The 13,664-nt window shown below is 38.2% G+C and overlaps 1 protein-coding gene across 1 annotated transcript in view; it reads right to left on the minus strand.

Annotated features, from left to right (window-relative positions):
- The window catches only part of COL4A1 (collagen type IV alpha 1 chain), a 123,626-nt gene that overhangs the window by 43,259 nt on the left and 66,703 nt on the right, over positions 1-13,664 (minus strand). Inside the window, exons 3-15 of the mRNA XM_040584522.1 lie at positions 9,005-9,094; positions 8,870-8,914; positions 7,252-7,296; positions 7,085-7,147; positions 6,928-6,981; positions 6,756-6,782; positions 5,346-5,429; positions 5,171-5,233; positions 4,093-4,128; positions 3,496-3,537; positions 1,811-1,900; positions 1,169-1,204; positions 968-1,027 (exon numbers count right to left, since the gene is read on the minus strand). Coding sequence (XP_040440456.1) covers positions 968-1,027; positions 1,169-1,204; positions 1,811-1,900; positions 3,496-3,537; positions 4,093-4,128; positions 5,171-5,233; positions 5,346-5,429; positions 6,756-6,782; positions 6,928-6,981; positions 7,085-7,147; positions 7,252-7,296; positions 8,870-8,914; positions 9,005-9,094 — 735 coding nt within the window. The remainder of the gene's footprint in view (positions 1-967; positions 1,028-1,168; positions 1,205-1,810; positions 1,901-3,495; positions 3,538-4,092; positions 4,129-5,170; positions 5,234-5,345; positions 5,430-6,755; positions 6,783-6,927; positions 6,982-7,084; positions 7,148-7,251; positions 7,297-8,869; positions 8,915-9,004; positions 9,095-13,664) is intronic.

A 13,664-nucleotide genomic window follows, 5' to 3' on the forward strand; every position in this document is an offset into this window, starting at 1 on the left:
TTCAGAAGTAGCTATGATTCCCTTGAACAGCAACAATTATATATAAAATATCTTAAAAAATGTATTCAGGGAAGTCTTTAGAAGCTGAAAGCTGTATTTTTGAACAATTCAAAATGCTCTGGTTTCCTCAACAAGCTCTAGGCCAACATTTCTCCATTCTTCCAGTTTTCAAGCCCTCATTTACTGTAAGAGTAAAAATACATACATGATAGCAAAGATAATCCTATCATGTATCTTTACTGAAAAGATAACAGAACATTTGACCTTGTAGTACAGTAGAGAGGGAGATTATCTCTTTTTCAGACTGAAGTACAATTCAATGCCTACAGATGTGCTGGTACTTTTTCCAAGTTTATGAAGACCCACAATTTAAGAAACAATACTTTAGATACGTTTGCATGTAGAAAATGTATATTTTTGCTACCAGCTCAGCTATGAAAGTTATGAGATTATGGTATCGGTCAGACTAGGCAAATATAGCAGACCTTATGTCCTCAAGCTTCTACAGTCAGGCTAGAAAGTAGCAAGTGAACTTATCTCAGTCATCTATATTTTTCGCTCCCTTTGTAAGAAACAGTACCTTTAGGCTAAGCAAGCTTATTTTGTAGATTGCACATACGAGTATATGAAATACATTCAACACATTCCATGTAGCTAAAGTCACTCCTACAGAGCGACTTGTTTTTCTTTGCTTCTTCTGTTCTGGAATGACTTCATGTTGCTTCAGTTGGGATCAAAGTGAGTCTTGCCTTTGCCTTCAGCACTGCAAGCTACTGTTAGGTGTCTTTATCTGAAAGCATGTCATTACTGTATGTTATTACTACTTTGACTTGTACACCTGTCCAACAGCAAAACCTGTTTGCTTGAAATATACCAAATTTGCTGTTTCACTAATTGTTACTAAGTTTAATTATCTTACGGAAACAATGACTGTAATTATGATACTGATAAAATTGAGCATACTTACACGTGGACCAGGCTTCCCAGGTTCACCCTTTTCTCCTCTGAAACCTGAACCTGGCAATCCCTGGAAAATAAATACACACCAGATCAAAAATACTGCCAAATTCTAAAGGAAATTTGCTTTTGTCAAACAGCTATACTTAGGGACATTATCAGATTCTTTACAATTTTTATAGTAATAAAAAAAAATCGACACAATACTCACGGGGGCTCCCTGTTCACCCTTTTCACCTGGATCACCCTAATGAAATCATTAAGAAAATGTAGATTAGTAGACAAAACCTTAACCATTATTCACTTATGTTGCAAATCATTTATTTTTTCATGTTAGCAGAAGCACATTTAACCCTGTTCTCTGCTTCAAGAACTATGCCTAATAGTATGATATGCAAGAAGTTAGACAAACACAAAATGTGAATCCATTGAGCTAGTTTATTATACTAGTATATATTGCTTAGATTGCTTAATTCAGTAATAGAAAAATTCATTAGCACTCAGATTCCATGAATGTGATTCTGTATATGATAATCCAGTATAAGCTACTTAATTCAAATTTTTAGAATATTTGTTGTTTACAGAACTATGCTTATCAGTCCTCCTTCCTCAAGAAAGTCCTCTGCTGTCTGTGTTACTTATGACATTATTTATGCATTTAACCTTTACCATATATTTTTCAGAGAAACTTCTAGAAAGACAATCAAAATTCATTTATGAAGTAAAACAGGGAGAAATTTTTAAAAATTTGGCTGTATGTGACTTTTTTCTTTCTGTTTTACTTTTGTTTGTTAATTCCTATTGATCATATTTTAATGAAGACTACAACAAGATTAATTATTTAAGGTCTCACCTTTTCTCCCTTTATGACTTCAGTCCCTTTTTCTTTCATATGTGGTGCTGGTCCTGGGGGTCCTGGGGGGCCCCTTACTCCTTGTTCTCCCTGTCAACACCAAATCCAGGATAGTCCATTGAAAATGGTACCGACACTGAGAACAAACATTACTAAGACCAATAACATTAAAGAGAACCACAACTCATTTTTAAAAATATAGCTAAATGAATGTTTCTTTTAAAATTCTTATTTCGGCAAAATCAGTCAGAGAAAGGGTTACATACACAACTGTATGTAACCACATAGGTTACACACAGATAGGGAACACAACTGTATAATCAATCGGTGACAGATAGAGACTGCCCTGAAGAAAGATCTCTGCATTTCCTGTTAGGGTGAAGATTGATTAATGCTGAATATCAGTATTGTGATAGCAGAGAAGTTTTTTAGCGCCTCCTTTAAGGAGGACGGAGATTAGGAGGAAAGAGTTCAGCTGCAGAAAGTTGATGCCTAAAGGAAAATGTCAGTCCAGGCTTATAGTGTTCCATTAGCTTTACAACATTATGTAAAGGCCAACTTCCCAGATGATAACTGTGGATCATACTTTTTTAGTATGTATGTGTCCATGGCCAGGTCAGAACCTCATCTCCTCATATAATGCAAAATCTTTTAAAGTAAAACAGCTCCAAAAAAGCTTGATACATTTCTATCAGGCCATAACGCATAGCAATACCATTAATTTTTTGCTAAAGACAAATCTGAGAAGTCCAGGAAATCTCCATATGCTTCTATGACCAACATTTTTCAAGCAATTTTATGATAACAAGTTAATTGCAACAGCGTGTCATGCCACAAAAGATTCTATCCATCAGGAACAGTGTGGCTCAAAATACATAAATAAGGCGGTGGATTAAATAAACACACCTAAGTAACACTTATACTCCAAAAGGCCTCTGTCAATGACACTCATGAGAAGCTTCTGGGGAAAGGCTCAGACACACTATCAATTTACTGAATAACCCATGACTGCATGCATTTATTGGCTCCTGAAAACACAACATAAAGCACTTTAGCCTAGACCTCTCAGTGGGAGCGGTAACAGCTTAAACCTAACATGTTTTACTTCCCATTTGATGTTGGTTAAGAGAATAAATGGGATCCTGGAGCACATCTTTTGGCTCACTGTCATTCAAAAGTAAACCAGTCTGCGTGCTCTGAAAACTGCTCCTGGTTGAGTCAAAACACAGTAAAAGGTGACAACAGAAAGATATGCTTTAAAAGTATACACTACCAAAACAGGCCCTCAAGGGTCCTACCACAACTAATTCTGATAATTCTGGACAACACATTAAATCTCATCCCTCAGAACTAAATCAATTTCAATTAAATAACACAATGAGTTCCAATATACAGAGTAAATACTTCCAGACCTGCCTACTGCAAACTAAAGTAGTCAGTACTGGTCACAGCTGGAAAACCAGGTAACAACCTAAATTAATGTCAGATATAGCACCATCATGAACAAACTCTGTAACCGTTTGTGAACTTTGTTCATTTAGGTGTAAATTACAGCTTTACTCAAGTCTTCCAAAAATTACAGTGCTGCTTTTCTCCATTGATTGATTCCAACCGTTCATTTATTTAAAACAAAATATCAAAAATATTTCTGACAGTTGTCCTCGAGAAGTTTTTCAGAGACCTACCTTTTCACCTTTGGGACCCTGAAAGCCCAAGCCCATGTAGCCCTGAAAATACAAAGCACACATACTTAGTCAATTTTTCTCAGCAGTGCATGCATGTATACAACTATACATTCATATGAAGGTATTTTGTACACGGGAGAAGTTAAGAGAGGCTACAAAAGACAGAATGTGTCTTTTAAATGCATGTGTGAAACAAATACATATTATGTCCTAATCCCCTGCTGCTTTTTTTAAGCCCTGTGTCACACCAATTCTTGAAAAAAACAGAATTAAATTTATCAGATAATTTTATTGTCAGTGTTCTCCTTTTTTCAACATTTTTGTGACATATTTAACATTTTAAGATAAGTTCAAATAACCATAGAATGCTGTAATTACTACTGATTTGATCAAGTGAGATAACAGATCTAAACAAAATTGAAAAAAACATTAAAAACGTGTTAAAAATCTCTTTATGATGCCCATTAAGACATAAAAATAGATCCCAGAGTGTAAAATCCCCACTCCTTTAGAACTATAAATTTCCTGATTTTTTGGGATCTGGTGTGCCAAATAAATAAACAAATAGACTCATCTTTATAATAAACAGAGCCTTACCTTTTCGCCTGGGAGTCCTGGTGGCCCAGGGGGACCCTACAAAACAATACATTTTTGCATATATATGTATATATTACACTAGGTAGAATAATGTGTTATTCTATAAAGATAGTAAAAAATGCGATTTTTCCCATTAAACCAAGATGTAAAGTCTGCTACTGTGCAGTACTCACAACTTAGAACAAATAATATAAACAAACAGAATCTGTCTCTAAGATATCTCATCAGACCTTGTTTTGCAGTTAAGAGTGTTGGACCTAATCAGCATCTAGACAAGAGACAATCAAAAACGTCTGTGCTGTAAAATTACTTTATTGAGGACTTTTTTTTTTTTCCCAGTCTTGCATGCTAAATATTAGTCCTCACCTTTCTTTCATTAAAACTGTTCTTTTTCACATCAGCAAGTGCAAATACTGACTAAACTGCACAATCGCTTTCCTTTACATCACTGTCAGTTTTCCTGAGAAGGATAAGAGATCTCACACAGCTCGCTTTCATGGCCAGAATCATGGGGTAGACCAGATGGCAATAACTGATTGCTGCTAGTGTTACCTGCATCCAGTGCAGGAAGAGAAGATACTAGGTATCTGTTAGACCTCTCAAAATGCCAAATAGCTGAAATGCCTTCAGCATTTGTCAATTACTATAATTGACAAAATAAATTACTATAATAACAGACAGTTCATATCCTGTTTTCCACCGTACTGCTTACTGTGGCTGCCCATAGGAACAACCTCAGCAAACATTTTGATTTAGATCTGGCTGCTAGGTTTGTAGTTTATTTTCTATAAAATCAGTGGGAGAAGAGGGGAAAGGAGGAATAAATATTACAGCTCCTCCCACACAAAAATGTCCTCCAAGCCTGCAAGAGTAGATGACTGTAGGAGCAGCTGGTATTGAAAACCTATGTTACGTAGTCGTTCCTGCCATGGCAGAGTCCAGGAGGCTAAACATGAAGCCTGGAACCACAGGTTGTCTTTCCCAAACCCCAACAAACACTGGCTATACACACCTTGTAGAACTTTCCTATAATAAAGCTCTATAAGTAAAGTGCAGATCGGCATGAGAGGAAACTTACTGGTTCTCCTGGAGGCCCCTGTGGCCCCATTGGTCCCTGAAAGCCTGGAGTTCCAGGTGGACCCTATGAAAAATTAAAATGGCATAATTAAAAAGCGATACTTGCTTGGTAATTTCATGATACTGATATAATTTTAATTGAAGCTCACTGCTATTCAAACATCATTTGGACTTACAGGTAGTCCAGGTTGGCCAGGAAAGCCTTTATCACCTTTTAGCACACTAGGAGGTAAAAGACCAATCACTTCACCTGGATCTCCCTATAACAAGAAAAGAAAATGAATAATACTTGAACATCCATTCAAATACATTCAAAACCACTAATTCTGCAATGAGAGGGAAGTTGGAGCTATGCAAAGAATCATTTGGAAAGCTGACTTAAAAAAAAGTCATCTTACTTCTTTTAATTCAGTTGAAACATAGCAAGAGATATTAAAAGTGAGGACCCTAATTGTCAAACCTTTAAAGTCACCTGAAGAGATTCCAGTAGGAAATCTTCTTTCATAACCTGATTTCCTGTACTTTAATGGGTAATCAGAAAGATTTTTCCCACCAAATCTATCACTACTTCAGACAGGGTCACCACATAACTGGAGAATCTGACCTGGCTGCTGAGAGAAGTGTAACTTCACAATCTCTTTTCCAGGCTAAGATATTCAGTCTTATACCTAATTTTGACATAAAAGCCATTTATGGCATCCTTTTTCTTCAAAACAGGAATCCATTTTGTCTTGCTTCAGAAAACTATTCTGATCATTATCCACTTCTTTATGTCTCTCTTTTTTGATAGCAAAAGATCCCATTTTCCCTGCATTTTTGTACAAAATTGCAATATAGTAAGTGATTTTATTTCAGGAGTTGTGTACCCATGCATACATGCCTAGGGGACAAATATTTGAGCACGTCAGTGAATAGACTAAGTCAGTTCTTCCCATGTGAAAGAAAGAGAAAAGGGAATTTTACAGCTTCAGGTAGTCAGGTCATCACAAATCTGAGATTACATTGGGACTTATGTTTAGCTTACAATTCCAAATTATATCTGTTCATTTTAAAAAGCAAAAGCTTTCCGTTAACGTTCAATATTTCATTCTCCAGCTCACAAAACACACTCAGATACCTATGTAGTTTAATTTTTTCTTTATGAAAACTGTTTAGTATGTGTTGGATGGTTCTCATACTTTAGGCTATATGACCTTCTTCCACAAACATTATCTGTGTGAAACTATTTAGATAAATGAAATGTCAATATCAAAACAAATGTTTGAATCACAAAATCTGTATAAAACTTTATACACAATTAGGTGGGCACCACACTGTTTATACATAATTAATGATATGTACTACTTATTTCTGTTGTAATCTCTGTAATACTTACACTTTCAAGGCCTGCATGGAACAACTCATGTGTTCAATCATTATTAATTGGAGGTCGCCCCACTGTCTTTATTTAGTGGGACTGCAGAACAGAGTACAAAGTGAAACATGGTGGTACATTTTTTCAGTCCTTAAGTAAGAACTGCTAGTCTTAGAGGGTGTAGAGTTCAGCCTAGTTCTTACTGTTAGAACATACTTAGAGCAAAATGTACCTTCATTCCTGGAGGTCCTGGGGGTCCCTGTGAAAAAAGACATATTTGATGTTATTGGTCCTCAGTGTTTTATATTTTACATCTTATACTCTGTATCATTTCATATAGTTATATTTGCATTTCAAGAATCAGGGTTGAAATAAGTGAATCAAGCATGCAAGAATCTACTTACTATGCTCCCAGTCAGTCCTGGTAAACCTGGGGGACCTACTGGACCTCTTTCACCCTAAGGAGAAAGAGAGAAATTGGTTTTATTTAGGGAACATATGCTTGAGGGATGTTTTTATTTCAACACAAGAGATGCTATTATAAATATATGTAAATGTCACCTTTGTGCCATTACACCCTGGAATGCCAGGTGGACCAGGAGGGCCATCTTGTCCAGGAATGCCCTACATGAAAAGAAAGAAAATAGCAGTATTAGCAATAGTCCAGGTCAGATGTCACACTTAAAACTTTGATGTACTTTGTAAAAATACATAAACTTCATACATACAGGAAGGCCTGGGTTTCCTGGAAAGCCTGATGCTCCTGGGGGGCCCTGCAATTGACAAAAACATAAACTGAAATGACAAACTCACAAAACAGCAAGGACAAGCTGTAGTCCAAGTCACATCTCCAGCAGTGACAGTCAAAAACCAAGTAACAGTTTATTTTAAAGTTCCTTGACAAAATAGCTCTAGTCTTCAAAACCTCTCAAACATGGCACCTTAGTAATCAATAACTGAAAGCAACTTTCTATATTTCTTTATCTTTTTAAGCAGCAATATGGATTTCCTTCAACAGGAACTGGACCACAGCCTTACGTACAGGTAAAAAGGAATGCAGAGGTTCTGTCTTCTCACACCCATCACTCCCAAAATGAAATTTACTGCAGGCACCTCGTCATAGCAGAAGAGGATGTAAATGCACTGTAAAGATGCTTCTCTGTTTCATACTCCACATCAGTGTATCAATACATCCTCATTATCAAAAAAACTATGGGGTTGAGATAACCCTTTCTCCTTGAACAGTATTTCAGTATAATGAATCAGGAGTTTGACTTGGCGCATCATTTTCATTCTACCAGCTTATATATTCATGCAGTATTTCCTAATACATGTATTATGAAGCAGAAAAGATGTATGGGAATCCTGTGCTCAGATAGCATATTTGCATCTTCCAAAACTTTATAATTGCTAGAACAGTCTACTTGCACTGTAGCACAAAACCACATTTGCCAGGAGCTGAGAATTTACATTAACACTTTGGATACCCCAGGGTATCATGAACACCATGGACTGAAATAAGAATCTCTTGATCTAGCAGAATACCCTCTCTGTAATAGCTCAACAACTGCAGTTATGTGCTGCAGGAACTGTAGGCAAATGGCAAACAACACTGAGACAGTATTTTGAAAATCTGTGGACAGAAGAGTATAGCTGAAAACGTATGTATCATTACTGGTCAAGTCATTTGAATCCTCTTTCGTCATTATAATATGAAATGTGAAAATGCTTAGAATGGGCTTGGCACCTCACAAAACCTGAAAAGACATGGCCCTGGATAATATAATGTGCTAAAATAAGTGTTACATAGGTGCCACATTAAAGAGAAATGACAACAGGAAGGTTACAGACATATTCAGAGCCTCTTCTATCAAAGTCAAGAGATCTTTGTCCCTGTCTTTAATTCAGCTCTGCACCTTATGCACATTTTTAACATGTATATGCTCATGGGTGTGTCAGCGTCTCTGCTAGAGCGCTTCAGGGAGGTTAGATGGCAAACATAAAGGAGAATTTTGCATGAAGTAATAAGGTTGGTTCATATTCAAGCTGGAAAAAGCTTCTTGGTATGTCAGAAAAATATCAAAGGCATATTAAAACCAGTGCTGTTGATGCAGTGGTAAGTACCAGGTGAAAATGCAAATGGACAAAGGCACTGACTGCCCAGTGCAGAAAGAACTTCAAAGGCAAAAGCAAGACTTTTGAAATCATTGTGCAGCACAAGGGGATGTCATTGATTTAACTCAAAGAGACTAACCCCATCTTGCACTTGAAGGCAGCCAAGGAGAGTTAAAGACATATAAACCCATAGACATCAGAATTGCAAAAAAAAAGTAAGTTAGAACTCACTCTTGTTCCCTTTGTTCCTGGTAGTCCTGGTTCTCCAGTATCACCCTGCAAAGGAAAAGAGATAGCTTTGTCTTTCCCAGGGACAACAATTTAGGGAAATCTGAGTGTTTTAAATACTAAAGCTTAAGTTCTTACCTTAAGCCCTGGTGGCCCAGGGGGACCTTCAGGTCCTTGCATTCCAGGAAACCCAATCACACCCTGTAGTCCTGGCAAGCCTCTTTCTCCCTGTGGAAGAAGAAAACTCATTAGCAATTAAATAACTGAAGCTGCTTCTTCAAGCAACCCACATATCCCCTGTTTCTCTGCTCAAGAAACCTGTTAGGTGGTAAGAAACTACACATGACAGCAAACATTTTACATTAGTATTTGAAGAAAGGATTATTATAAACAAAGAAATATTTCTGGTTCAATAATAGATTGGCAGAACATGAGTGTGGCATAACAGAAAAGCACTCTTTGAATGCCAGTAAAACCTTTTTTCTGTCTCTCTGGATAGCACTCTTCACGGCATGTTTATACCCGTGGGATCAGGAAGGCCATTTTCCCTCTAGTAAGACCTATCTGCATTCCTTCAGAGATAACACTAAATCCTGGTAGAAAACCTAACACCCCATATCAGCAATTAAATTCCTGAAACCCACAAATATCACTATTCAGTCACTACTGTATGAATGGCTAATACCATTCCTCTTCTTATATATCATTCACAACAGCAGATTTTGGAGACCAGGCTTGTCACTTGGTCTTGGAATTTCAGGGTGGTTCAGAGACAGAGTGCTTGAAGATACAGGATCTTCCCAAGAAGCTGAACACAGAGATTGTATGTGTCGTCCTTTAGGTTCTTCTTTAATGTATGGGACATCTGTTTTCTGTGCTGTCCATCTCCCTACAACCCCAAATGTATTTAAATCAAAGAAATCTAGAGGCAGAAAATCCATCCACACTCTAGATCAATATTGCAGTTATCATACATTCACTATACTTGGACTCCCAGTGAAACCAAGATGAACAGTTCATAAAGGCTGCAAAATCTACACATAGGGGAGAGGGAAAAAGAATTATGCCTGTCAAAGCCAGAAAATAGCAAATCAAGCAAATCAAGCAAAACCCAAAACTTCCACGTAGGAAATTGTCCTTTCAAGGTGTGGTACAAAACGGGGAGAAACATTTAATATTGTCCAAAAATGTGAGAATATTGAATGAATAAAACATTACTGAACAGCTGCAAAAAGGAAAAGGTATGCAAGTTTGGACAGCAGCTAAAAAACATGGCACCTCTTTTAGAAGCTCAAAACACAGACCAATTTTTAAAGGATACCAATAAGAAAATAAAACCAACAAGATTCAAAACACACAAAATGAAGCTATGCAAAGATTTAAGTATTTTCACCAAAACTGTGAGAGGTAGGATTGCTATTTGTAACTAACAAACAATTTAGTAATCGGATTTTAGGATGGTGAATAGCAAAAAACTCTTCTGTTTGCTCAGGACAAAGATTCCCAGCAATACGCTGGTAACTTGCAGCAGTCAGCTGAGGACTGAGCACACAAAAGAACATCAGTTTTGGAAAGCGTGCTCCTGAGGTAGGTACAACAGGCACCTTGCAAAGAAAAGGTTATGATATGCAGGCAGAGGAAACTTACGAATCACGGACGTGGTGCTAGTTACAGTCTTGGAAGACGAGAGGAACTGGAAGATTTGTTACTGGGGTGATGTTGGTTTTTAGCTCCTTGGCTGGGATTTTGTTAAGAAGATGAAGAGACAAGGGACAGGAGAAGTGGTTGATGGGTAAGAAGAGCAGGGCCAAGGAGGAAGGAGGGGAGAAAACTATAACTAAGATGATAAGAGCATGAGAAACTGAAACCAAAATAACTTTTATTTATTAAAATTCCCTACCAGGATAAATTCTCCTGCTGTTTCTCCTCTCCTTCCTCCCACAAAAATATTTTTTTCAACAAAAAGGTACTTTCTGAGGCAAACAATCAGTTTTTCCTTGAAGTGCTGAAATGGCATGACCTCCTCTATTTACTCCCCAGTATTCTTTGTCATGGTTTGAGAATAAGGTTTGCTAGTAACCCAAATCTGAGTTAGTGTGTTAGACCACAAAACACAGCAAAACCAAGTAAGCAGCAGAACAGCTTATTTCTAGGTCAGCTGTGAGGTAAAATGTCCAAGTTCTAAAACTGTTTTGAAGAATATTTTAAGGAAGAATGTATCAGGATCCAGGCCTCTGAATAAGTGTTGAAGTAATTAAAAACCTGAAGGCTATCTGAAATGTTAAATACATTACTGAGGTTCTTAAACTCGTACTTCAGATGGCTAATTAGCACTGCAGGAACAAGTGTATTTCTACAAAATCAGATGTTGTGTCACTTCAGAGCAGGATTTCACACCAAACCCTGGGCACTTGCTCTCATGACCTGCTGGGAGTTGGACTAAGGAGGGAGAAGACACTCAAGTACATAGAACAGGGTTTTCCATTGCTGAAAGAAAGCACAACATGTCCAAATGAGAAGAAAATTACTTTGACACCCACTGAGAAATGAGTCATGTGTAACATGACTAATGCTTTCTGCACTCAGGAGTTCTGTCCATCTGAGGATTTCAACACACTGAACCACTGCACCCTGCAACACAGAGAAATAGTCTTTCCTCCGCTCTTAAGGGAAGATAAAACTGAAGTTTACAGATCAGATTTTCACTTAGTCTAAGGCTCCCTTAAGACTGTTCTGGCACTGTAAAAGAGCCTTAACGTGCCTGTAAATCGCTCACTAAGGTAATGGCCACTCCAGCTTGCCAAGGAGGTTAACTCAAGGTTTGAAATAAATAAAAACTTGGGCTTCCAAGGCAACTTCAATAAACTCTCTCAAGGCTGTCTTCAACCTCCCAGGCTGCCCTGTCCGAGGGGCAAAACCTAGCTGCAGGAGCAGAGCTGAGACCATATCGAGTCACTTCAAGCTAAGATACATCCAGGTTTCCCTAGAAACATTTTATTTTACTGACTTGAACTGTTAAGCCAATGAGCAAACTAACTGGCAATTTTTCCAGGACTTCTGGACATCTAGTCAAGCTACTGGATATTCAAAGGCCTGGAGAACGTAACTCCCGAGTATGTGGGGGCTTGTACCGTCCCAAATACTGCAGACTCATGGTTTCTCATACTGGAACTCAGCTCATGTTTTTGCCTGGGATTTGCCAGAGGGAAGTAACGAAACATGAAGGTGACTGCACGTATGAGAGCTGCCAGATCCCTCTCTGCATGCAACCTGCCACCTTGGCCGCTTGTTCTAACAGGGGAGCATGGACACTGTTTACACTTCTCCCTCTAGTCTGCCTTCTCATTTCATTTCACTGAAAAGCAAGTTGGGAGTACGTAGTCCAAAGTAAGTATTGGGTAAGTAGCCCGAACTTGCGCAGTCTCAGGCTACACCGTTAATGGGACCTTCCTCCTCCACGCCATCCACAACAACTCAGAGAAGTTAGAACAACCTATTCCACCAAGACCCAGTAACAGACCTTAGGGGTGTCTCCTGAGTTCCAGCCCCTTTCTTTAGTCCAAGTGTCACACTGCCTTTTTGTGTAACAGTCTTAGAAAACGTGCGTGACAAAAAGTGTAAGGAAAGAAGCAGTGCTAATGAACCAAGGTTTTACTTCAATATTCCTGCTCCACTTAGTGCCAGCTTCCACCAAGAGACATCTTTTTGGCACGAGTGAAACTACGCTAAATTACAGCAAAATTCTATCAGTCTCAAAGTATCTACAACTGAACAAGAGAGTACAGAAACCCTACCATCTAGAAGCTATAAAGTCATGTGAATACAGAGCTCCATGTGTCCTAATGTCACTGCATAGATTAGCCCACAGAGGTCACCGAGGTAGCAACATTTGTTCTGCTGCTTCCCTACACAAAGTGGCTTATTTGGAACTTTAAGCTTAGATGAAGCTATCAATTATTATGCTGTGCAGTACAAATATAAGAATGTCCTGAAGATGCCTTGCATTGCAGGAAGTACTTGAGCAGCATCCTTTCCCTGCTTGCCTGCTCAGTTCCTTTCTTCACTCAATGTTCCAACCAAACAGCTAGTGTTTGCACTGCATTTATGCTGCAACTCATTAAGCATCCACACTACATAAATTGGCAAGCACCAGATCACCACTGCTACCCCACTTACTTTTCGCTCAGCACTGACATTTCTAGCTGTGATGCGTGAAGAGCATTAGACTCTGACCGCAAGGAATATGTATTATTCAAGTTCCAATATTCACAGCTGCAAAATCTTGGCAAGCAATATTGAAAGAGCTTCTGCTTCTTACAAATCAATTCATGAGACTCAAAAATTAAAACAGATGTAACCAAGTCATATGTACCTCTGCTGATTCAATGCAAACTGACAGAGAGCACAAAGGAGAATTCATTTCTCAGTTCACAAAAATGAATATTCTGCGATTCACCTGCTGAAAATGCAGAGGTGTTACATAAAAAGACAGCAAGTGCTCGGTTGTTGCTGCACTCATTTAATGAGCAAGATGCCTGTGTTAGGCCAGCTTTTGTGAAATGCATCCAAATGCCTTTGCATTAGATAGTTCAAGTTAAAAGCATTTGAATGGACTTCTAAACAGAGGCAAACCTGTTAAGAGTGTAACTGCATAGGCTGGTATTTGTTCTGGCACATACCCATCCAAATTAGCTGTGCAATGCTGTTTGACATATGGAACAAGTGCAGATTGCTAAGCAAGAAAGTCACATGAAGTAAGTAGTTTCAGAAGATTCAGCTGTAATAAATTAAGTGCTAA

Source organism: Falco naumanni, chromosome 2 (assembly GCF_017639655.2).
Source record: "Falco naumanni isolate bFalNau1 chromosome 2, bFalNau1.pat, whole genome shotgun sequence".
Taxonomy (NCBI): domain Eukaryota; kingdom Metazoa; phylum Chordata; class Aves; order Falconiformes; family Falconidae; genus Falco; species Falco naumanni.